Below are 25,362 nucleotides of genomic sequence, written 5' to 3' on the forward strand. Positions count from 1 at the left end.
TTCCCCAGGCTTAGCACATGCAAAAATACCGAGAATGATGAAAATGATAGCAGACAGCATGTATCAAGTGCCTAAAATGTTTCAGGCCTTTCGTAGGTGCTTTCTTTTGATTGTCACAAGATTTGTCAAAGTACGTTTCAACTGTGAATGTAAAACGTGAACCTTGAAACTCTGAAATATTAAGACTTTGCCTATAATCACATAATCAGCAGTTGGTAGAATCACTGTTGAAATTCAAGGTGCCTATGACACAAAAGAATTTTAAAACCTTCCTACTGTATCACTGCCAAAGTTGCCTTTCATGCTTATTTAACACTAATAATAAAATGGACAAATAACAAACATCTCATATATAATCCATCAGAAGAAGACCTAAGGCCAGGCGCAGTGGCTCACGCCTGTCATCCCAGCACTTTGGGAGGCCAAGGCGAGTGAATCACTTGAAGCCAGGAGTTTTTAAGACCAGCCTGGCCAACAAGGTGAAACCCTGTCTCTATTAAAAATACAAAAATTAGTCAGGTGTGGTGGCGCACACCTGTATCCCAGCAACTCAGGAGATTGAGGCGGGAGAATTGCTTCAATCTGGGTGACGGAGGTTGCAGTGAGCTGAGATGGCACCACTGCATTCCCGCCTCGCAGCCTGGGCACCAGAGTGAAAACCTGTCTCAAAAAGAAAAAGACCTTAAGAGTGTTAAAATAAATGCATATTATTACAAACAGGATTTGCCACAGAGGTATCTAGAAAACATTAGACCCCAAATCTTAAATGAGTACAGGTCCATTTTTTAGTGAATCTAAGAGTTTCTGCCATCATCTATAGAAATATTAAGAATATGACCAGACATAAAATGTTAAGTAAATTTAAACACACAGACCCTTTTTAAATTGCCAAGTGATTTTATTTCAAGATGACATCAGAATTGCTAAGAGGTGATGTAATCGTCAGAGTGACTATTGATTGTATCTCCCAGTAAAGTGTCAATGTGATTTTCTCCATTGTGTGCATTCCTGTTAGTATTTACTCATCAGGTTCAGTATTTTTCAATACTTTCTTGTCCATAAATTCTATTGCTTTTGAAAAACCACCAAAGAGAAGTGAAACCAGAAAAAGGATGTAACGAGTAAATATTAAAAGTAGTACTCAGTTTGTACTCACAAGTACCCTGCCTGAAAGACGATATTGTTTGTCAGGTGGAGGGCCACTATCTACACTACCTCCTTTTCCTTTCAGTTCACATGTTGGTGGCTGCCACCCATGCACACAGTGGCAATGGTTTTGGTTGTTACATACTCCTTTGTAATTGCATGCTTTAAGATCACACTCAAAATGCAGGTCTTGATAGAAAGTACAATTGTGTTTAAGACAGTATTTTCCTGGGCCACAGGTTGCGCCATCCACTACCAGCCCCATTTCTGGCAACTCTGTCCCCTGGTGTGCATCATAGCCAAAGCATTTTTCTTCTTTTACCTCCTGTACTAATAGACTCCGAAATGTAGTGTGCTCACCTCCACCGGGAATGCTTTTGACACCACTACAGTGCAACATTCCACAAAAAACATCATCTTGTTCACATGGAAAAGGTTTACTTCCCCCTCGCCCTCGAATAACCCCACAGTTTCCAAATCGGTCACCCATCACATTCAATTTTTTTGTAGCATGCTGGGGAGCCATCTTTCACTTGGTAGCCAAAAAGGGCTTGACACTGCATATCATGGTCACTGCAGTTTCCTCTTATACAAACAGATACTAGTGAACATGGGGTTCCATCCTGGACATAGAAGTCATCTGGACATGCTTCCTTTTTCCCATCACAGTATTCCAGTAGGTCACATATACCACCCACATCTCTGCAAATCACTCCAGGGGCAGCATATTTACACTCATGGCAGCAAAGTCCTGTATTGCAAACACTGCAATACAGGGAAAGGGTACAAGAGGTCTCACAACATCTATCACTGGCACAATCTTTAAGGGAGCCACAGTCACACTCTTCCCTCTGATTTTTGAGTTTGTCTCCACAATGAAGAACTACATAAGGAAAATTAGTGTATTCAATATTTGAACTACTCAAACAAGGATCCCATTGCCTCAATAAGTGTTGCATTCTCTCATAAGAACAATTGCTCAACATATTAAGATCAGGAACAGGAGCCATGACACAGTTGGTTCTTCGAAAACAGTAACAACCCTGAGAATCATGGTGCATGCCTATGTTATGACCCAGCACATGCACTGTAACGCATGCCCCCCTAAACAGGTGTACCTCATTAAATAGACAAACATTGCTCCCCAGTTGGGGTTGCATAGTCCGTCAAAGCTGGCATAACACTCATAGTTTTCAAGTCGATATGATGTAAAAACAACTGAGGTATCACGTGCAATGTGAGGATACACGGCTTTAGATTTCCATACACCAAACACTGGTACAATGTGTTGAGGCCTCCCAGAAGATATTACCCAATCCCTCCGATCCCATATGCACAAAACACGTATATAGACATTTAAATAAGCTGGTTTGAAAATGGTATGTATTATGCTGTTAAGAATCACTACATTCTCTACTATGTGTGACACATTAGGTTTCCGCAAGTATACTCCATTAGTAACCGTGTAGTGAAGTTTCAAGTTTTTTCTACGATGCCGCCACAAGTAAACGTGACCTGCTCTGGGAATTTCAGCCAGTTTTACCTTTTCAGATTCGTGATTTCTCTCTTCCCCTTCAGTCTTACACCTACTTGCCTCTCCTGGACTTTCTTCTGACACAAGCAGTGATACCAAATGCTCAAATATGGAAGAAGCCTCCAGGGGTTTGATTTCATAAGTCAAGTCATCCACCTGCAGCATGCCACACAGACCTCCACAGTAGGTATCCAATGTGGCCACAGACCCGGGAACCCCTTCCAGGTAGCAGTAGTAGTGACAGTCTCGTGGGACCAAGGGGTAGTTCTCCTGCGTGGCCCCCTGGTCATTATTAGTGAAAACAGGTAAATGTCTGGGTATCATGTTCTTCTTGAGCTTCATGTGAATCACGTGTCTTTGGCCCTGGAAACGCATGCTGTAAGAGAGTTGGTCTGGCATCTCAACTCCGCCCCTCCTATGGGGCACTTTCCTGGGGATCACAGTTTCTGAGGAAGTGAAGCACCATCCTGGTGGGTCATGAAAGCAATAGACCTGGGACAAGAGTGCCCAGAGGACAGGCAGCCAGAGAGCACCTGTTAACGGGTCCTGAACCCAGGCAGATCCCATGAATAAGGGAACCTTTGACCAAAGAAAATGCAGTCAAGTGGGAGGCAGAAAGAAGATTCCTCAGTCTTCAGCCTTCTCCTCAGGACAGTTATGAGGAAATCAGAGTGAGTCTGCAGGCTTGGCACCCCCTGGTGGAGGGAAGTGTTAGACTATTACATAACAATGGTGTGCTCATCAGGGGAGGCTGTTTTCAGTGAGCTGGAGACCTAGGCCAGGGGGTCAAAGGAAGAGAAAAAAATGGCAGGAATTGAGAATAGTAGTGTATAACTGAGCTGAAATGTCCCTTGTCCTCTAAGGGAAGTCATAAATGGGGTTTGATGAGTAAGTGGGCTTGATGCAGGTTTAGGACACTTAAGGACATTTTTCTGAAACCTAAATGAGGAAAGGATTCAACACGTAATTAAAAGAGAGAAGCGTGTACAATGATAAGGAAAGCGGAAACTTCTCTTTAAAAGAATTTTGAGGATAGACTTAGAGTTATAGAAATCAAATGGAGTTATGGTAATGAATGAATTGGAGAGTAGACAAATGTCATGAGAAAAATTAGGGTGTGTAACTATAGTTTCTTATCAAGTTAAACATATACCTATGCTGTGATCCATCCAGTTCAGTGCTAGGAACTTACCCATATAGTTTGTCTATGAATGTTCATAGCAGCATTATTCATAAATTCATTCTACAATCTGGAAACCAAGAACCAGTCCTTGATTTGAGAATGGATAAACAAACTGATATATTCATTCATTGGAATACTCCTCTGTAATAACACGAACAAACTTCTGAAACACACACGATCATGGATGAAATTTACAGAAATTATGAGACAAAGAAACCAGACCAAATGATGTAGTTAATGGATGATTTAATTTATATGAAGTTCTAGGATACTTCAAATTAATCTATGGAAATGGAAATGTAATTATTAGTTTCTAGATGTATGAGTGGGGGAGGAGCATAAGGGACCTTTCTGGAACAATGTAAAGTATCAATCAAGTATTTTGATTGAGATGGTAATTTCAAATAAAAATTCATCAAGCTGTACCCTTAAAATCTGTGTATTTTATCGTAAGCTAAGCACACCTCAAGAGTTAATTTTCTATAAAGGGTCTGACTTCAGTTTCTTTCTGACTCAATCCAGAATTAACACATTATGAAATTATCTCAGAAACCATCTTCTTTTCCTTTTCAAAAATAATTTTAACATAGAATTGCATGAAAACAGACTCAACTTGGTATAAGGAAGTTACCTAAAGCATCTTATCTCATTAATTTTTCTCTTATGAATCATATCTTTTAATTGGGAAGATTTACACAAGGTAATATTTAGAAAATAAAGAATATATATATATATATATATTTTTTTTTTTTTTTGAGATGGAGTTTCACTCTTGTTATCCAGGCTGGAGTGCAATGGCACAATCTCGGCTCACTGCAACCTCTGCCTCCTGAGTTCAAGCAATTCTCCTACCTCAGCCTCCCGAGTAGCTGGGACTACAGGCGTGCGCCACCATGCCCAGCTAATTTTTGTATTTTTAGTAGAGACGGAGTTTCACCTTGTTGACCAGGATGGTCTCTATCTCTTGACCTCGTGATCCACCCGCCTCGGCCTCCCAAAGTGCTGGGATTACAGGTGTGAGCCACCATGCCTGGCTGAAAGAATATATTAATGTTTAAATGTGTTGTGTACAGTACTGAAAGATTTGTTTTTAATTCAGTGCAGTCAGAAATATTTTAAAAGTTCAGGAATGAGTTGATCTCAGCCTGAAATAAACTGACCACAATAAAAAAAAATTCTAAGAAGAAAGTAATGTAGTAAGGTAAGTAAGTAAAGTAAGTAAGTAAAGGTAGGAAGAGGAATAAAAGCAATCATAATGCTAAGAATTATAAAATGTACTAATTTATACATTAGATGTATATTAAGAATTATTGAAAAATAGGAACACATAAAAAGGGTTGGGCCATTTAGGGAGGAAATAATAACTAGTATTGATATGACAGGAAGTCTTGACTGGAGTATGTATGAATGGGGATGACATGAAGGAAGTAATATTAGAAAGATAATTAGGCTGCTTTTTATATTCAGGTACTGTTTCAAGAAAACTCTCAAATCATTTTTTTCCCTCTGCTCTCCCATTGCCACAACAATCAACACAAAAGAAGACTTCTGTGACCAAAAGTGTGGGGCTTTTTTCCCCACACACCAAGCAGCAGATACCAGCTGTGTGTCGTCCAAATCAATTCTGACACCATCTACTTGAGTATAATGTCAGATCCCACAGGCTGGGGGCCCGGTCCTCAAGACTGCCCCCCAGCCTCCACTTCAGCTACCAGTTACATGTGTGGCCCTCCAGAACTTCTGACCAACAAGCTTCAAGTTGGGGTTCCCATGACCCCTTTTTGAGTTTGGTTAATTTTTGGAGTTTGTTGGAATGGAACTCAGGAAAACACTTATGCTTACCCAGTTTTTATAAAGGGTATTATACAGGATACAGAAGAAGAGATGCATAGGCTGAGGTATGGTGCAAGGGCCACAGAGCTTCCATGCCATCCCTGTGCACTAACATCAAGGAGCCCCCATGTTCAGTTATCCAGAAGTTCTCTGAACCCTGTTTTTTTGAGTTTTTATGGAGGCTTCATTACATAGGCAAGATTGACAACCACACAGAAATGTTATAGAACAAAAAGTACATGGTCTAAACCCAGCAAGGCCTGTCTGTTCAGTCTTGGCCTCTCTGTATACCATTCTTCCTTGAGGATATTGGGCAGGATCCTCTCTGGAAAGAGGGTCTTCTGCTCCATAATCAGATTAGTCCTACCTTGGGCAGGTGAAAAAGTACAGGAAAAGGTCAGAGAGAGAGAGAGGGATTCTGTTTCTTGAGGTCTGCTTCTTAGGCTTAAAGCACTCCAACATTATAACAAAACTGTAACAGGGTTGTGGGCCAGGAACTATAAATGAAAACGTGTGTGTGTGTGTGTGTGTGTGTGTGTGTGTAATCATATCACAGGTACTAAAAAGATACAGCCAGGAAACAATGTTGTATAAATTAGCTGACTATTTCAATGATGTGAAGAGGACTGTCTGTGGGTACAGAGAAGTTCTTTTAAAATGAGTGATGGTTGAGAGTAATAGAGTGTGTGTGTGTGTGTGTGTGTGTTTAAAAATCTTCTTGAATTTAATTCTGTTTTTGTGTCTCATCTGGCTTTTCATAAGTTAGTATGTATTAGTTTTTGAAATCATAAGTGTTTTAAAAACTTTTAAGTGAGAGTGACATCAGTAAAATACCAGGCTAGAAAGCTGCAAGCTCTCCTTTCCCCACAAAAACATTGAAAAAGAAAAACACCTAGAAATTCAGCTATCTGAATCAACTGTGTAAGAGCTTTGAAAAAAGATTCAAAAGTTTACAACAAACATATATCAAGAAAACGCCATCTTCAAAATACTCCAATAATTAAAGAAATCTTTGTCAAAACATTAGTTAATGCAAGCTAAAGGAACAGCATCTTTACTGAGCACATACAACCAGATAGCCTTGGCTAAATTTTTTTGGAAAAACATCTAAACAAATGTCTTATATCCTCAACAATTAAATTTTTCAAAAGCATTACCAGAAGGAATGAGAATATGTTCTCAGTTACCACATTATAATAATCAAATGCCCTACTGTCATGAACAACAACAAGCACAAAGTGTACAAAGAAACAGTAAGACATGGCTTATTCAAAGGAACAAAATAAATGGACAGAAATCATCCCCAATAGAACCTAGACATCAGACTTATTAGACTAAGTCCATAAAAGAACTGTTTGAAGTATAGTCAACAGCTAAAAGAAAACATGGACAAGAAAACCCCAGAAGAATCAGAAAACTAATATAAGGACAAAATGAGCATGTTTAACAAATAGAATTACAAAAAAGTAATAAATGAAAATTCTGGAGCAGAAAGGTATAGTAACTACAATGAAAAATGTAGTAGGGTTGCCCAACTGCAGATTTGTTTAAGAAAAAAAAAGTCTTCGTTTCTTGAAAATATTTGAAGATAGGACAATTGAACTTATCTGATCTGAGTAGAAGATACAAGAAGGAATGAAGAAAAGTATACAGAACATAAAGAAATAATGAAACATCATCAAGCAGAACAATATATGTATATGGGAGTCTTAGATGGAGAAGAAAATCCAGGTTGAGAATTTTTGAAGTCTTTATGTTCTGCTTCCCTTTTAGTGATAAATTCTGTCTTAAAATTCTTACTTTCTTCTGGCATTTACTCCTCTAAGCAGTTGATAGAAGCCATGAAGATTATTTTATTAATATTTTGCTTAGATGTTTGTATGGCCAGATGTCTATATATACACTATGTATTACTTTCATTTTATTTTGTTGTTACATATATGTGTTTATATATATGTGTGTGTGTGTATAGCAGAAATATCTAAGCAAAATTATATTAATAAAATATTTTTGTCTGTATATACACATGTACATATATACCATATATATGTAGTCTGTCTATCTATCATCTATCTATCTATCTATCTATCTATCTATCTATCTATCTATCTATCTATCTATCTGTCTATCTATCTAAAGTCTTACTATATTGCTCAGGTTGGTCTTGAACTCCTGGCTCAAGCAATTCTCCCGTCTCTGCCTCTTAAAGTGCTGAGATTATAGGCATGAGCCACCATGCCTGGCCAATGAACTGCTTCATTGCTTTTTAATTTTTTTCCCACAATATCCTCAGTCATGAAGATAATTCAGCCTAGTATATTGCCCGTTTTTAACAAGGATGACCTTTCCTTCAGTTTCTAATAAGATACTCCTCATTTCCATCTGAGACCTCATTGGAAAGGCCTTTATTGTCCATATTTCTACCGGTATTCTGTTCACAAGCACTTAGTCTCTAAGACTTAGGCTAGAGATAAGCATAAACAAACCAAACTCAAAATTGGTAGAAGGAAGGAAATAATAAAGCTCAGAGAAGAAATAAACAAAGAAAAGGACTAATAAAATAACTAAAGATCAGTGAAACGAAGGGCTGGTTTAAAAAACAAAATCCACAAGCCTTTAGCTAGACTAAAAAAAAAAAAGAGAGAAGGCTCAAATAAATAAAATCACAGATGAAAAAGATGTTGCAGCTGATACTATAAGAATACAAAGGGTCATAAGAGACTATTCATGCCAACAGATTTTGTAACACAGAAGAAAGGGATGAATTCCTGGACAGATATAAACTACCAACATTAAATTATAAAGAAATAGAAAATTTGAACATACCAGTAATGAGTGAGGAAATTGAATCAGTAATAAATGAGTGAGGAAATTGAATCAGTAATAAAAAGTCTTTCATGAAAGAAAAGCTCAGGAACTAATGGCTTCAGTGCTGAATTCTACAAACATTTGAAGAACTAATGCCTATTTTCCTCAAACTATTCCAGAAAACTGAAAAGGAGTACTACCAAACTAATTTTACCAGGCACTACCACCCTGATTCCAAAACCAAACAACACAGCAACAACAAAAACAACGGGTCAACAAAAATTCCTTGATGGATGTAGATGCAAAAATTCTTAGTGAGGTGCTAGCAATCAAAATCCAAGAGCACGTTAAAAAGACTATTCAATACGATCGAGTGGGATTTATGCTAGTGATGCAAGATGATTTAACATACACAAATCAACAAATGCACTACACCACATTACAAGAAAGAATGACAGAAACCATGTGATTATTTTAATAGATGCAGAAAACAATTTGACAAGATTCAACATCCTTTCATGACATAATTCCTCAACAAATTAGATACAGAGTGTGCACCTCAACACAATAAAGACCATATATGACAAACTCCCAGCTAACATCATACTGAAAAGGGAAAAGATCAGGAACCAAATAAGAAGGTCCACTTTCAGTACTATACTGGAAGTCCTAGCCAGATCAATTAGGTAAGACAAAAAAGTAAAAGGCATTCAAATTGGAAAAGGGGAAATCAAATCGGTCCTGTTTGCAGATGACATGATTTTACATATAGAAAACCCTAAAGACTCCACCAAAAAACCTCTAGAAATAATAAACAAATTCAGTGAAGTAACAGGCTACAAAATCAACATAAAAATTATTACCATTTCAATATGCTAATAGTGAGCTATCTGAAAAAGAAATCAAGAAAACAATTTTATTTACAATAGCAACAACAACAACAACAAAAATCCTGGGAATAAACATAACCAAGGAAGTGCAAAAAATTTTTTTTTGTTTTTTTTGAGGTGGAGTTTCGCTTTTGTTGCCCAGGCTGGAGTGCAGTGACACAATTTCGACTCACCACAACCTCCACCTCCTGGGTTCAACTGATTCTTCTGCCTCAGCCTCCCAAGTAGCTGGGATTATAGGCATAAGCCACCACGCCTGGCTAATTTTGTACTTTTAGTAGAGATGGGGTTTCTCCATGTTGGTCAGGCTGGTCTCAAACTCCCGATCTCAGGTGATCCGCCCACCTTGGCCTCCCAAAGTGCTGGAATGACAGGTGTGAGCCACCATGCCAGGCCAGGAGGTGAAAGATTTCTACACTGAAAACTATAAAACTTGAATGAAAGAAATTGAAGAGGATACAAATAAGTGGAAGGATATTGTTCATAGAATGGAAGAATTTATATTTTTTACATGGCCACACTACCCAAAGCAATGAAATTTAATACAATCCCTATCAAAATGCCAATGACATTCTTCACAGATATAGAAAAAATAGTCCTAAAATTCATGTGAAATCATAAAAGACTCCATTGTAGTGTGAAGCTGGAGGCCTCACACTACCTGACTTGAAAATATATTACAAATCTATTGTAACCAAAACATCATGATAATGACATAAAAATAAACCCATAGGCCAATAGAATAGAATACAAAACCCAGAAATAAATCCACAACCCTGATCCTTGACAAAGGTGCCAAGAACACATATTGGAGAAAAGACAGGCTCTTTAATAAATTATACTAGGAAAATTGGATATTCATAGGCAGAAGAATGAGACCAGACCCCTGACTCTCACCATACACAAAAATTAATTTAAAATTGATTAAAGCCTTAAATGTAAAATCTAAAAACGATGAAACTACTAGAAGAAAACATCAAGAAAATGTTTCACAATATTGGACTGAATTTTTCAAGAATTTTGAAAAATAAGACCTCAACAGCACAGGCAGATTTAGCCAAAAAAAGAGACTAACTCAAGGCACTTAATAATCAAAGTCCCAAAGATCACAGATAAAGAAAAAAAATCCTAAGAGTAGCAAGAGAAAAGAAACAAATGGAGCTCCAATATATCTGGCAGTTGGACTATTCAGTGGAAACCTTACAGGCCAGGAGAGAGTGACATGATGTATTTAAAGTACCAAAGGAAAAAACATTTACCCTAGAATACTATATCTGGCTAAAGTATTCTTCAAATAAAGACTTTCCCAGACAAAAGGTAAGGGATTTTGTACATATCAGACCTGTCCTACAAGAAATGCTAATGAGAGTACTTCAATTAGAAAGAAAAGAATGTTAATAAGCTATAAATAATCACTTGAAGGTACACAACTCACTGGTAATAGTAAGTACATGGAAAACCAGAATATTATAACACTATAACTGTGGTATATAAACTACCATTATCGAAAGTAAACAATGAGCTGATAAAAAAATAATAGCTATAATGACTTTTTAAGACATAGAGAATACAATAAGATACACGTAGAAACAACAAAAAGTTAAAAAGCAGGGGTTGAAGTTAAGGCATACAATTTTTATTAGTTTTCTTTTTGCTTGTTTATGCAAACTGTGTCATCAGGTTAAAATAATGGATTGTAAGATAGCCTTATGGTAACATCAAACAAAAATGCAATGAATAGACAAAAAATTAAAAGCAAGAAACTAAATCATATCACCAGAGAAAATACCTTCACTAAAGGAAGACAGGAGGAAAAGAGGGAAGCAATGACCACAAAACAACCAGAAAACAAATATCAAAATGGCAGGTTTAAGTCCTTACTTATGAATAATAACACTGAATGTAAATGGACTAAACTCTCCAATCTAAAACAAAAACAAACACAAAACACAGTTCCCCTATAAATACACACATAGACTGAAAATAAGGGAATGAAAAAAGATTTTCCATGCTAGTTTAAGCCAAACAAGAGCAGAAGTAGCTATACTAATGTCAGACAAAATAGATATCAAAACAAAAGCTATATGAAAAGAGAAAGAAGGTCAATATATAATGATAAAATGGTCAATTCAGCAACAGGATATAACAATTGTAAATACATATGCACCCAACACTGGAGCACCCAGATATATAAAGCAAATATTATTAAAGGTAGAGCGATAGGCCCCAACACAAAAACAGCTGGAGACTTCAACGCCCCACTTTGAGCACTGGACATATCTTGCAAACAGAAAATTAACAAAGAAACATTGGATTTAATCTGCACTATAGACCAAATATATCTAATAGATATTTACAGAATATTCCATATAACAGCCACAGAATACATGTTATTTTTCTCAGCACACAGATTTTTCTCAAGGATAGATCCCGATGTTAGATCACAGAATAAGTCTTAAAACATTCAAAAAATGAAAATATCAACCATCTTCTCTGACCGCAATGGAATAAAACTAGAAATTAATAATTAGATAAATTTTGGAAGTTATACAAATATATAAAAATTAAGCAATATGCTCCTGAATGACCAGTGGTCAATAAAAAAATTATAAAGAAATGTTTAAAATTTCTGGAAATAAATAGTGGAAACAAAACATACCAAAACCTATGGCATACCATAAAAGCATTACTCAGAGGGAAGTTTATAGCTATAAACGCCTACATTAAAAAGAGAAAAAACTTCAACAACAAAACCAATCTAATGATACATTTTAAAGAACTAGAAAAGCAAGAGGAAACCAACCCAAAATTAGGAGATAAAATAACAATAAAGATCAGAACAGAAATAAATAAAAATTAAAATTAAAAAGCAATACAAAAAAACCTCAATGAAACAAAAACTTGGAATTTTGAAAAGTTAAACAAAATTGACAAACCTTTAGCCAGACTAAAAGAGAAAAAGAGAAGATACAAATAAAATCAGAAATGAAAAACAAGACATTACCACTGATACCACAGAAATTCAAAGGATCATTGGTGGCTACTATAAGCAACTATATGCCAATAAATTGAAAAATCCAGAAGAAAGAAACAAATTCCTAAAAACATATGATGTATCAAGATTGAACCATGGGCCAGACATGGTGGTTCACGCCTGTAATCCCAGCACTTTGAGAGGCCAGGGTGGGTGGATCACTTGAGGTCAGGAGTTTGAGACCAATCTGGCCAACATGGTAAAACCCTGTTTCTACTAAAAGTACAAAAATTTAGCCAGGCATGGTGGCACGTGCCTGTAATCCCAGCTACTTGGATGGCTGAGGCACAAGAATTGCTTGAGCCTGGGAGGCAGAGGTTGCAGTGACTTGATATACATGCCACTGCACTCCTGCCTGGGCAAGAGAGCAAGATTCTGACACACACACACAAATACACACACACACACAGACACACACACACACGTGGAGCCATGAAGAAACCCAAAACCTGTCTAGAACAATAACAAGTAATGAGACTGAAGCTGTAATAAAAAGTCTCCCAGTAAAGAAAAGCCTGAGACTCAATGGTGTCACTGCTGAATTTTACCAAACATTTAAGGAAGAACTAATACCAATCCTATTCAAACTATTCTGAAAAGTAGAGGAGAAGGGAATACTTCCAGACTCTTTCTATGATGCCAGTATTACCCTGATACCAAAAACAGCTAAAGATACATTAAAAAAAAAAAAAAAAAGAAAAGAAAACCATAACTACTGGAAAATAACTCTGATAAATATTGATGCAAAAATCCTTAACAAAATACTAGCAAACATAATTCAACAGTACATTAGAAAAATCATTCATCATGACCAAGGGGGATTTATATAAGGGATGCAAGGACAGTCTAATACATGCAAATCAATGTGATACATCAGATCAGCATAATGAAGGATGAAAACCATGTGATCATTTCAATCGATGCTAAAAAAAAGCATTTGATAAAATAAAACATCCCTTCATGACAAAAACTCAAAAAACTAAGTATAGAAGGAACATACCTCAACATAATAAAAGCCATATATGACAGACTAACATGTAGTAGCATACTGAATGGGAAAAGTCAGAAAGCCTTTCCTCTAAGGTCTAGAATATGACAAGGATGCCCATTTTCACCATTGTTATTCAACATAGTACAGGAAGTCCTAGCTAGAGCAACCAGACGAGAGAAGGAAAGAAAGGGCATCCAAATTGGAAAGGAAGAAGTCAAATTATCATTGTTTACAGATGATATAATTTTATATTTGGAAAAACCTAAAGACTCCACAATAAAGCTATTGGAACTGATACACAAATTCAGTAAAGTTGCAGAATACAAAATCAAAATCCAAAATTTGGTAGCATTTCTATATGCCAACAGTGAACAACCTGAAAAAGAAATTTAAAAAGTAACCTTATTTGCATTAGCCACAAAAATCTAACTACCTATGAATTAATTTAACCAAAGAAATATAAGATGTCTATAATGAAAACTATAAAGCACTGATAAAATAAATTGATGAGGACATCAAAAAAATGAAAACTATTCTATGTTTATGTATTGAAAGAATCACTGTGGTAAAAGTGTGCATACTACTCAAAGGAATCTCCAGACTCAATGTAATCCCTATCAAAATACCAATAGATTCTTCATCAAAATAGAAAAAACAATCATAAAATTTGTATGGAATTTACATTTTTATCATCTGTGAAGATTCTTCACACACACACACACACACACACACACACACACAAAAGGCAGGGTGCAAGGGCTTGTGCCTGTAATGCCAGCACTTTAGGAAGTCAAAGTGGGTGAATTGCTTGAGATCAGAAGTTTGAGACCAGCCTGGGAAACATGGGAAAACCCTGTTTCTACAAAAAAAATACAAAAATAAGCAAGGTGTGGTCGCATGCACCTGTTGTCTCAGCTACTCAGGAGGCTGAGGTTGGGAGGATGGCTTCAGCTTGGGAGGCAGAGGTTGCAGTGAGCCATGATCGCACCACTGAACACCAGCTTGGGTGACAGAGCAAGACCCTGTCTCAAAAAAAAAAAAAAAAAATTAAGAAAGTAGAAAAAATCCTTAAATTTATGTGGAACCACAGAATAGCCAATGCTATCCTAACCAAAAATAACAAAACTGGAGGAATCACATTACCTGACTTCAAATTATACTACAAAGCTATAGTAACGAAAATGGTATGATACTGGTGTAAAAACAGACACATAGAATGATAGAACACAATAAAAAATCCACAAACAAATTATCACACCTACAGTGAAGTCGTTTTTGACAAAGGTGCCAAGAACATACACTGGGGAAAAGACAGTCTCTTCACTAAATGGTGCTAGGAAAACTGGATATACATATGCAGAAGAATGAAACTAGGCCCCTATGTCTCAATATATTCAAAAATAATATCAAAACAGGTTAAAGACTTATATCTAAGACCTCAAACTATGAAATTACTACAAGAAAATATTGGGGAAAATCTCTAGGACAATGGTTTGGGCAACAATTTCTTGAGGCATACCCCGCAAGCACAGGCAATCAAAGCAAAAATGGACAAATGAGATCACATCAAGTTAAAAAGCTTCTGCAAAGCAAAGGAAACTATCAACAAAATGAAGGGACAACCCACAGAATTTGAGAAAATATTTTCAAACCACCTATCTGACAAGGGATTAATAATCAGAATATATAAGGAGTTCAAACAACTCTACAGGAAAAAAAAAAAATCTAATTATCCAATTTAAAAATGGGCAAAAGATCTCAATAGAACTTTCTCAAGAAAAAGACATACTAATGGCAAACTAGTATAAGAAAAGATGCTCAGCATCACTGATCATCAGCACTACTGATCACTATCAACATCACTGATCATCAGCAAAACTATAATGAGATCTCTTTTTACCCCAGATAACATGGTCTTTATCCCAAAGACAGACAATAACAAATGCTGTTGAGGATGTGGAGAAAGGAGAACCTCGTATACTGTTGGTGGGAATGTAAATTAATACAATCATTATGAAGAACAGTTTTGAGGTTCCTCACAGAAATAAACATAGAGCTACCATATGATCCAGCATTCCCATTCCTGGGTATATACTCAAAAGAAAGTATATCAAAGAGATATCTGCACTCCTAGGTTTGTTCCAGCACTACTTGCAATAACTAAGATTTGGAAGCAACCTAAGTGTCCATTAACAGATGAATGAATTTTAAAAATGTGGTACATATACATAATGAAGTACTATTCAGCCATTAAAAACAATGAGATCCTGTCATTTTCATTTGCAGCAACATGGATGGAACTGGAGGTCATTATGTTACATGAAATAAGCTGGGCATAAACATAGCATGTTCTCACTTATTTGTGGGATGTAAAAATCAAAACAATTGAACTTGTGGACATAGAGCCGTAGTAGAATGGTTACCAGAGGCTTGGAAGGGGACATCGGAGAAGAGGGGAAGTTGGGATGGCTAATGGGTTTAACAAAATAGAAAGAATGAATAAGACCTACTATTTGATAGCACAACAGGGTACCTACAGTCAATAATAAATTGTACATTTTTAAATAACTAAAAAACTTTAATTGGATTGTTTGTAACACCAAGGAAAAATGCTTGAGAATGGATACCCCATTCTCCATGATGTGATTATTTCACATTGCATGCCTGTATCAAAACATCTCATGCAACCCACAAATATATATACCTACTATAAATGCACACACACACATACACACAAACGAGAACAGTCTTCACTTCAGAAGCACATATACTAAAATTGGAACAATACAGAGAATATTATCATGGCCCTTTCACAAGAATAACATACAAATTTGTAAACTGTTCTATATTTTTTATATTAAATAAAATTATTATTTAAAAAATTAAAAAACTAAAGAATTTTAATACAAAGTTTGGAAAAACATTCTGTATAGTTTCTAAGTACCCCATAGTGAAAAATAACATAATAAATGGTCCAAAAATAAAAATAGATGCTGTAAGAACTTCTTCTTATAGCATAGTAAAAAGAAAAAGAGAGAGAGAAAAAAAGAACTGGCCAAAATGGCTGAAAAGAAGCAGACAGTGTACATGGTTCTTATGGAGAGAAAGAGAAGAGGCGAATAAATACAACAACTTCGATTGAAACATTCAGATACTTGCATTGGGATTAATCAAGGAAACAGCCTGACCCACAGAGAACAAAGAAAAGCAAGACAGGACAAACGGCCCACCTAGGAGCAACATGGAGCCATGGGATTCTCCCCTGCCCAGGGAAGCAGTGAATACACGAGCAGCCCTAGGAAACCATGCTTCTCCCACAGATCTTTGCAACTCACAGGTCAAGAGGTCTCCTTGTGAACCCACTCCAACAGGGCCTTTAGTCTTCAGTCTGACAGACAAAACTATGTGGAGTCTTGCCAGAGCAGCTGCTCAGGCATGTATGGAGACTCTGAGACCTTAGATACAGGGCTTTCTAGCAAAAGTAGCTGCAGCTCTGGCAAAGTGGGAGGTTAGACTCCTGTGCATACCTCTAAGAAAGAGGATGAATCCAAGGGGCTAAGCAGCAACAGCCCACAGGCCCAACTTCCACAGCACCTCACAAGGTAAGACCCATTGTCTTGGAATTTCAGTCAGCTACCAGTAATGGCATTGCACTTCCCTAAGAAGGAGCTCCCTGGAGTTGGGGTGGGCCACCATCTTTGCTGTTCAGGTGCCTTAGCCATTCCAGTCTTCAGGCTTTGGAGAGTCTGAGCTCACCTAGAGCAGAAGGGATCCCCCAGAACAGTACAGCTGCTCTACCAAAACATGGCCAGACTGCTGCTTTAAGCAGGTGCCCAATCCTGTTCCTTCTCACTGGGGAGGACCTCCCAATTGGGGACTTGAGCCACCCTGCCTAAGCTCTCCAACTAACAGAGATCTGAATTACCCTTGGATGGCACTCCCAGAGGGAGGGGCAGGCCACCATCTTTGCTGTTTGGGTGACTTAGCTGTTTCAGCCTTTGGGCTTTGGAGTGACTGGAGTGAGTGGGCACTGAAGTGGACCCCCGCACAGCACAGCTGCTTTACAAAAATGTGGCCAGACTGCTTTTTAAAATGGATCCTGATCCCATTCCTCCTCACGGGGAAGGACCTCCCAGCAGGGGTCTCTAGCCACTTCCTACAGGTGTCTTTGGGCCAGCAACAGGTATATACCTCCCTTAACAAAGCTCCCAAGGGAACTGCCCTTGCCACCCTCAGACTAATGAAGAAGTGGAGATCCTAAGTACTTTATTCATACCTCCAACAAGCTGCAGCTGACCCAAGGTGAGGAGGTCAGTCCATCTCCCATGGGTCCCATACACTTCCCATGGCTTGTTACCAGACAGGGAACCCATGGCTTGAACCCACAGCACAAAACCTTTATCTTGGGTTGACTGCACTGAGCAATTGCTGACCTGCATCTCTCTGGGTTAGAGCCCCAAGGAGTCAAGCAAATGACCCTTGGCCACAACCGCTACTAAGATCTTTTCCTCTGCTACCTCTAACCTGAGAGAAGAACATAAACACTGAAACTACCCAAGAGCTGCAGTGGGCAGCCTAGGAGTGCCACGTCGTGAACTACAGGCTGCACTTAAGAGGGAAAGGGAGAACACTGAGAGGGAACATGACAGCAACTGCAGGAAAACAGAGGAGCCTCACAACAGAGCAAGAGTCTACCAACTGCCCAATAAGTCTAAGTGTCACCTGCTGGATCACACCCCAAGGCTTCAACACCAAAAATACCTCACTAACATAACAGACAAGAAGTCACCTTCAAATAAAGGCCCTACAGATAGTCTTGGTCCAGTGAAAACATCCAGAAAAGAAATCTATTGACTGTATTCAATCTCACTGCAGTTAAAGGAACGCTCACACACAGATGAGAAAGAATCAATGCAAGAACTTTGGTAACTGTCATATTTCCTCCAACTGCAGCAGCTCTCCAACAAGAGTTCTTACTTAACCAAGCTGAACTGGCTGGAATGACAGAAATAGAATTCAGAATATAAATAGGAACAAAGATCACCAAGATTCAGGAGGATGGCAAAACCCAATCCAAGGAAAATGAAAATCACAATAAAGTGATACAGGAGATAAGAATAAAATAACAACTATAAAACGAGTGAAACTCCATCTCAAAAAAAAAAAAGAAAAGAAAGAAAAAAGAAAAAGAAAAGAAAGAATTTTAGAACTTGAAGACTGGTTCTCTGAAATAAGACAGTCAGACAAAAATAAAGAAAAAAGAATTTTAAAAATGAACAAATTCTTTGACAAGTATGGGATTAAGAGGCAAAATCTATGAATCATTGGTGTCCCTGAAAGGGAGGGGGTGAAAGCCGAGTACCAACTCAGTTGGGACACCCCCCGACCCAGGCGGCACTGAAGGTATTAAGAGGCAGACACCCAGATAGAACAGAGTGGATCTATCTGGGGTACCAACAGCCTGAGAACCTCAGGGGCTGAAAGCATTCCAGGCTGAAGGCCCTGAGCAGATTCTCGACCGCGTATTTATTTGCTCTTAGACAGGTGATTCTTATTAATACACAGGTGCTCTACATTTACTGATAACGCAAGAATCTACCAAGTAGGCAGCTGTTACCTGCCTACCACTAATTACAAACTAAAAGGCATTCTCCACAAAGGAGCCATCAGGGCAGGGTAAACTTAATGTTTCTGAACATTAGCCAAGCATGGTGGTGCATGCCTTTCATCCCAGCTATTTGGGAGGCAGAGGTAGGAGGATTGCTTGAGCATGGGGGGTGGGGGTTGCAGTGAGCCAAGATCATGCCACTGTACTCTAGCCTGGGCAACAGAGCAAGACCATCTCAAAAAAAAAAAAATCATATTGTATACCCTAAATAGATGTGATTTTTGTCAATCATGCCCCAAGACACCTGAAGAAAATTGAAAAATATTAAAATTATATATTTGAAAAAGTAAAACATTAAGTAAAAACAAAACAAATTGAAAAGAAAATCAGACAAGGGGATCAGCATCTACACCAACTACTTATCAAGTTTTATTTTTAATGTATAGTAATTAAAATGTGGAATTGGTATAGAAACAGACAAACATACATGAAGATTTAAAACTTAGGCTGGGTGCAGTGGCTCACACCTGTAATCCCAGCACTTTGGGAGGCTGAGGCAGGCGGATCACTTGAGTCCAAGAGTTCGAGACCAGCCTGGGCAACATGGTAAAACCCTCATCTCTACTAAAAATACAAAAAATTAGCTGGGCATCGTGATGCACACTTGTTGTCCAAGCTACTCAGAAGGCTGAGATGGGAGGATCAATTGAGCCCAGAAGGTAGAGACTGTGGTGAGCCAAGATCTCACCATTGCACTCCATCCTGAGCAACAGAAGGAGACTCCATCTCAAAAAAAAAAAAAAAAAAAAATTTAAACCCTAGAAACAGGCAAATATATTTGTGTGTGTGTGTGCATGCACATGTATACACACATATAAAATCAGGGTTTGGCAAAATTGGCTTTCTGTATGAAAAAATGAAATTCTATCTGTACATCACAGAGACACAACATATTTCAAAAAGAATGAAGACCTAAATATGAAGGGGAAAACTCCTCTTAAACTACTAGAAAAAATAGGAGAATGTCTTTTTTATCTGAGGGTAGAAAAATGTTTCTTGTCCAATAATCTTTTTAAAAAGTTCAGTGTTAGAGAAAAGAAATGTGACTACTTAACAAATTTTAAATTCTGTCACCATAAACAAAGTTAGTAGAAGATATTTTTAGATGTGGTGGAAAAGCATAGATAGTATAAAATAGAACAGTGTGGGAACTATGAAAATCTATAACAAAAATAGCACCATTATGGACATCTACATGTCCATCAAAATTATGTATTATTTTGTAATGTACGTATAAACAAAAGAGTCTGGAATATTGCCAAATAAGCTGATAAAGTTTCCTCTTGATAGGCAGACAGTAAAATGGGATTACAATTCTATCTATGAAATTTTAATGTTTCACAAAATGAATGTTCATGTGTTTGCTTCTAGTATAATTTTAAAAAAAAACAAACAGGGAAGATGGGAGGAACAGGGTAAGGAAGGTAAAGAACAGGAGGAAGAAGAAAGGGAAGCCAGAGAAGAAACGGGAAAAATAGGACAAGGAGAAAGTAAGGGGAGGTGAAAGGGAGGAGGAAGTGAACTAACTGAAACAAAAAATTAAATATTGCACGTTCTCACTGATGAGTAGAGGCCAAACAATGGGTACACATGGACATAAAGATGGAAACAATACTCACCTGGGTCTCCAAAACAGAGGAGGATGGAAGTGGGTTGAGTTGAAAAGTTACCTATCAGGTATAATGTCCACTGGTTGGGTAATGGGTACACTGGTAGCCCAATCCCTGTCAGTATGAGATATACCCATGTAACAAACATACACATGGACCCCCTGAATCTAAAATAAAATCAAGACTTTTAAAGTCATGTGAGAATCTAAGAGCCAAGGCTCTGAGAGGTAGAAAGGGAGGTTTTTTTTTGGTCACTTAGCCACCTATACCCATGTCTAGAGTGATTGGTTTCCCTGTCAGTCCCTGTCTCCCCAGTCTCTGCATTTCTCCTATAGCTCCAGCTGTAACCTGAGCAAGAAAGTCCAACACTAGCTCCCCTTTCTAGAATGGAGACTGATCTTGGCTAAACAGCTTTAGACTAACATCCTGGGCTCTATATAAAATTACTCTTCCTCCTAGGCAGTTGTAGCTTGCACTTATGTGTAAGTTTTATTTTTTCCACTTTCTCCTGAGATTAGAGGCTAGCTTGTTCCCTAATGTTGGTTAGTGGGTTTCTGCCTTGCTCTCAGCTTGCGTCCCCATTAAGGTTATGACAACAGTACCCTAGTCACTTTAGGATTAGGCCCTCTGAGGAACTAAAGATCTACATACTAATATCGGCTTGAGTTACAAATCAACTTTGAGGGGAATTGAATGGGTGAATCCCAGCTACCTGATAGGCTTCCCAGAAGCCAATTCCCCATGCAGGTCTGTAGACTTCAAGGATTACACGAGGGCACCGTGAAGCCAGAGTGACAAAAGGACACCATGCCTGCTAAAAATTTAAAGAATATATTCAATATGCTGTATGAGTCACTACCCAGATAGGAAAACCAAAGCATATAAGTTACTTTAAAAGCAATAATGTAATATACAGAATGGTGAAATACAAACGTGGCTAAACAAGTACTAGAGGACTGAAACGTGGAAAGGAAACACAAGATAAGAAAAACATAACAGAAGGTGAGAAGCCCAGGTTCCCTCTCATGGAAGGCAAGGTGCCCCTGCGGGTCAGCAGCCAGCCTTGAGCTTTCCACTACTTCATAGTTTGACACAGCTGCAGTGAGTTAGCCTGCCCCCAAGAACTGGTAAGAGGGACTCTTTTCTTGTGATAGGTGGAACACAAACAGCCCCTGGCACAAGATGGGTATTCCAATGGTTAAAACTCTCATAAGTAGTGACTTGGAATATGTGCCACTGGGGAAGAAATCACTAACAGATGAGATGGAGCAAGAGTTTGAGTTGTATTCATTTTCCAAACTATATAACAAATTACCACAAGCTTAGCGTCTTAAGCAACATACATTTATTATCTCACAGTTTTCATTCGTGAGGAGTTGGACAGGCTTAACTAGGTCTTTGGCTCAGGGTCCCACAAAGCTACAATCAAGGGACTAGCTGAGTTGTATTTCTCATCAAAGAAAATATCTTCTTCCAAGCTCATTCAGGATGTTGCAGGTTTCATTTTCTGGCAGTTGTAGAACTCAGGGCAGCTGTCTTCTTCAAAGCTAGGAAAGTAAGTGTCTGCAGCTTTAAGTCTTTCCTCCAGACCCTTCTTAAAAGGGCTCATCTGGTAGGTCGGGCCTACTCAGGAAAATCTCCCTTTTGATTAACTTAAAGTCAATTAGTTAAGGGCCTTAATGACATCTGCAAAATTCCCACATTTGCCATAGTCTAAGTTAGAAGCAAATCACAGGTCTCACTCAAGCTTGAGGGGAGAATAATACATAAAGGCAGATACCAGGGGGATGGGATGCAAGGCAGGGGTTGGTGGGGGGGCATCTTAGAATTCTGCCTACTAGAAGAGGTAAGGAGGAAATTGGAGTTATAAGAATAAAAGCATTGAAGAGTTATTGCTAAGTGCCTTTGATGTACTATAGCAAGATACTGAGCAGCTGATGTTGAGCAACAGGCAATTAAAATCCAGCATGAATGTCAGTATCCCTTCTGACTGCATACAAAGTGGCCCTCATTTCCTTCCAGGGGAGGAGAAAGAAATCCAAGTAGCTGAACCTAAAAAAAAAAAAAAAGTTAAATGCCCAATCAAGAGAGCGCTGTAATCAGGACCTTGGTGGAAAAAACTTGAGACTCTGACACACAGGATGGGAACATCTGACTGGATCCCTTGAACTCACGCTCCATATACTCGTCTGCAGGAGTGATTCATCCTGGAATAGTGAAAGAGAATGCAGAGGCCACTCCACTATGAGGCAATGGGTGTCTTGCAGAGCCTTCCCCCACCTCCTCTTTCGGCCACTAGGCATAAAGCTAGGATTCAGTCACAGCATAATCAACTGGAAAAGTGCTCAGCATGCTCAGAGAAAAGGTATTTCATTCTGAGATGCATAATCAAATGGCAAACGTAAAATTGGGAAGGGAAAAAAGTTCACTCTCCCAAGATATAGGATTTTACACCTTCACAAGGACCCTAGGGCATGGTGCAAATTTGTTCCTGGTATGGCTTCTAGAAGTATGGAAAAAGTAATGCCCATACAGTGAAGCTGAAATGCCAGAATTGCCATAATAAATGATTATGGGATTAAAGGCTTCATGGAAATGGGCATGCTGAAATGGAATTCTACGTGGCCTTCAGATGATAATGTTCCATAGGAATGTCCATAAAATACACCATTTACCAAAGGCATAAAAAATGTGCTAATAAGAGGAGCACTGGCATCACTGGAAGGTCCAGTACTGAGTCTTTGTAAGCCAGGACTCAGAGTAGGAGGGGGTGTTACAGAACTGTGCTCACTGCTAGCAGTGGTGATAATATGACTTTGACACCTAGAGGTCAGGAGGCAATATATAACCATCCCAGAGAATAAGAAGTTGCAATAGTCATAAAGACTGGCAAGGTCAGAATGGCGGCCAAGACCTTAGGTGATGGTAGTAGAAGGATTTCAAAATCCTTAAGGGCAAAATAGATAGGCAGCCAATAAGGATACTACTTTATGCCAATAGAAGAAACCAAGCATAGATGACTGGGAAGCAAAAAGCAGTTGCCTCCCTAAAAGTTAATCACTTTCCCAGTTTGTGGACTTGAACTTCTTTCAAAGCTGGAACTCACTCCCTGAGTGAGCCCTGGGACCAGGATGCCATAACACCATGGCAAATATATAAACAGTAATGACCCCCAGCCCTTCACCAAAGGGAACTAAGGCCACTTACATAGCTGTGCAAAGGAAGGGGGAATATCTATCCATTTCAAGGACTATTGCACACAGGGACTGAGTTGACATTAATATCAAGGTACTCAAAACATTGTGATGACTTTCCTGTTAGAATGAAAACATATATGAGGACCAGGTAATAAAGTCTTAGCAATGCTCTGACTTACAGTGAGTTATTGGTCTTATGGGCCCAGGGCTATGATAATACTTCCACCCTCTGTCATAACATAGTGAGAAGACTGTCTAGCTATCCCACAATACATCACATTGATCGAGTACATTGATGGCATCATGTTGATCAAGCCAGGTATACAAGAGGTAGAAATGACATTGAAGGCCTTGGTAAAACACATGAGCTCAGAGGATGGAAGATAAGTTCTGTGAAGAATAATAAATTGTGATCAAGGACATGCTGTGTCAGTAAAATTTTTAGTTTTCTAACAGCCAGGAATATGCAGGGTTATCCCTTCCAAAGAAAGGCCAAATTATTCCTTTCTGCACCTCCTACCATGAAGAAGGAAACACAATGCCTAGGGATTGCTTTGGTTCCTGGAGGCAGCAAATTTGATACCTAGGACCACTACTCTGGTTCCTTATATTTGGTACCATATAATGCTGTCATCTTTGAGTGGAAACCAGAGAAGGAAAGAACTCTGCACCAGGACCAGGTTGTGATACAAACAACCTTCCACTGGGGTCATACTCTCTAGTAGACCCTATGATGTTGAAAGTATCTGTGACAGAAAAAGATGTTGAGTGGAGTTTGTGGTAAGCCCCAGAGAAAGAATCACAGTGTGTGCCTCTGGAGCAGCAGAGGCATGCCATCAGCGAACTAACAATAAAGACCAAGCAGATCACCCAATCTGGCATTATTCCTAGAAGAACACTTGGAGGGAAATTGACTATAATTGGTCATTACCATCCTGGAAGGGTCAGTGGTTCATTCTTACAGTAATAGACACATATTCTTGATATGAATTTGCCTTATCACACTGAGGTAAGGCAGTGAGCCTCAGTGAGCACCGATATCTTTGGATATTTGGAGTATCTGACCCACTGGTCTGTTGTTTCCATATAATATCATATCAGACCAAGGTACCACTTTACAGTGAAGAAGTTGTGGAAGGGGGCCAAAGAACATGGTATATCCTGGCTGTATAACAGACAACATAATCTAGGAGCTGCCAGCCTAATAAAGCGTTGGAAATATCTACTGATGGTGCAACTGAGCTAAAGCTGAAGCACTTGTTCCGAGGCAATATACTACAGGAATAGGATACCATTTCCCAGGATGAATTGTATGCACTGAACTACAGATCTTTACATTGGTCCGTGAACCAAGGGCTGGAAACAGGAGTGATCCCACTTACTGCCACTCACAGTGACTCACTGGGGTGATTTGTGCTTGTTGCCTCCTGCAATTCTGGACTCTGCAGCTTAAAGGTCCTGGTGCCCA

At 38.5% G+C, this 25,362-nt stretch overlaps 1 protein-coding gene and 1 non-coding gene across 2 annotated transcripts in view; one reads left to right on the forward strand and one right to left on the reverse strand.

The window, feature by feature from the left end:
• Positions 1 to 475: 475 nt before the first annotated feature.
• Positions 476 to 25,362, reverse strand: part of LOC105707282 (disintegrin and metalloproteinase domain-containing protein 20-like) — a 69,167-nt gene continuing 44,280 nt past the window's right edge. Inside the window, 3 exon segments of the mRNA XM_012438229.3 lie at positions 476 to 1,651; positions 1,653 to 2,263; positions 2,266 to 3,453. Of these exon segments, the coding sequence (XP_012293652.2) occupies positions 1,019 to 1,651; positions 1,653 to 2,263; positions 2,266 to 3,247 (2,226 nt within the window). The 5' untranslated portion in view covers positions 3,248 to 3,453 and the 3' untranslated portion in view covers positions 476 to 1,018.
• On the forward strand, positions 16,166 to 16,272 carry LOC135274367 (U6 spliceosomal RNA). The gene has a single exon (XR_010342210.1). It is a non-coding gene; the product is annotated as a U6 spliceosomal RNA (small nuclear RNA).

Source organism: Aotus nancymaae, unplaced genomic scaffold, assembly GCF_030222135.1.
Source record: "Aotus nancymaae isolate 86718 unplaced genomic scaffold, 86718_ANA_hifiasm-v0.15.2.pri h1tg000011l, whole genome shotgun sequence".
Classification (NCBI taxonomy): domain Eukaryota; kingdom Metazoa; phylum Chordata; class Mammalia; order Primates; family Aotidae; genus Aotus; species Aotus nancymaae.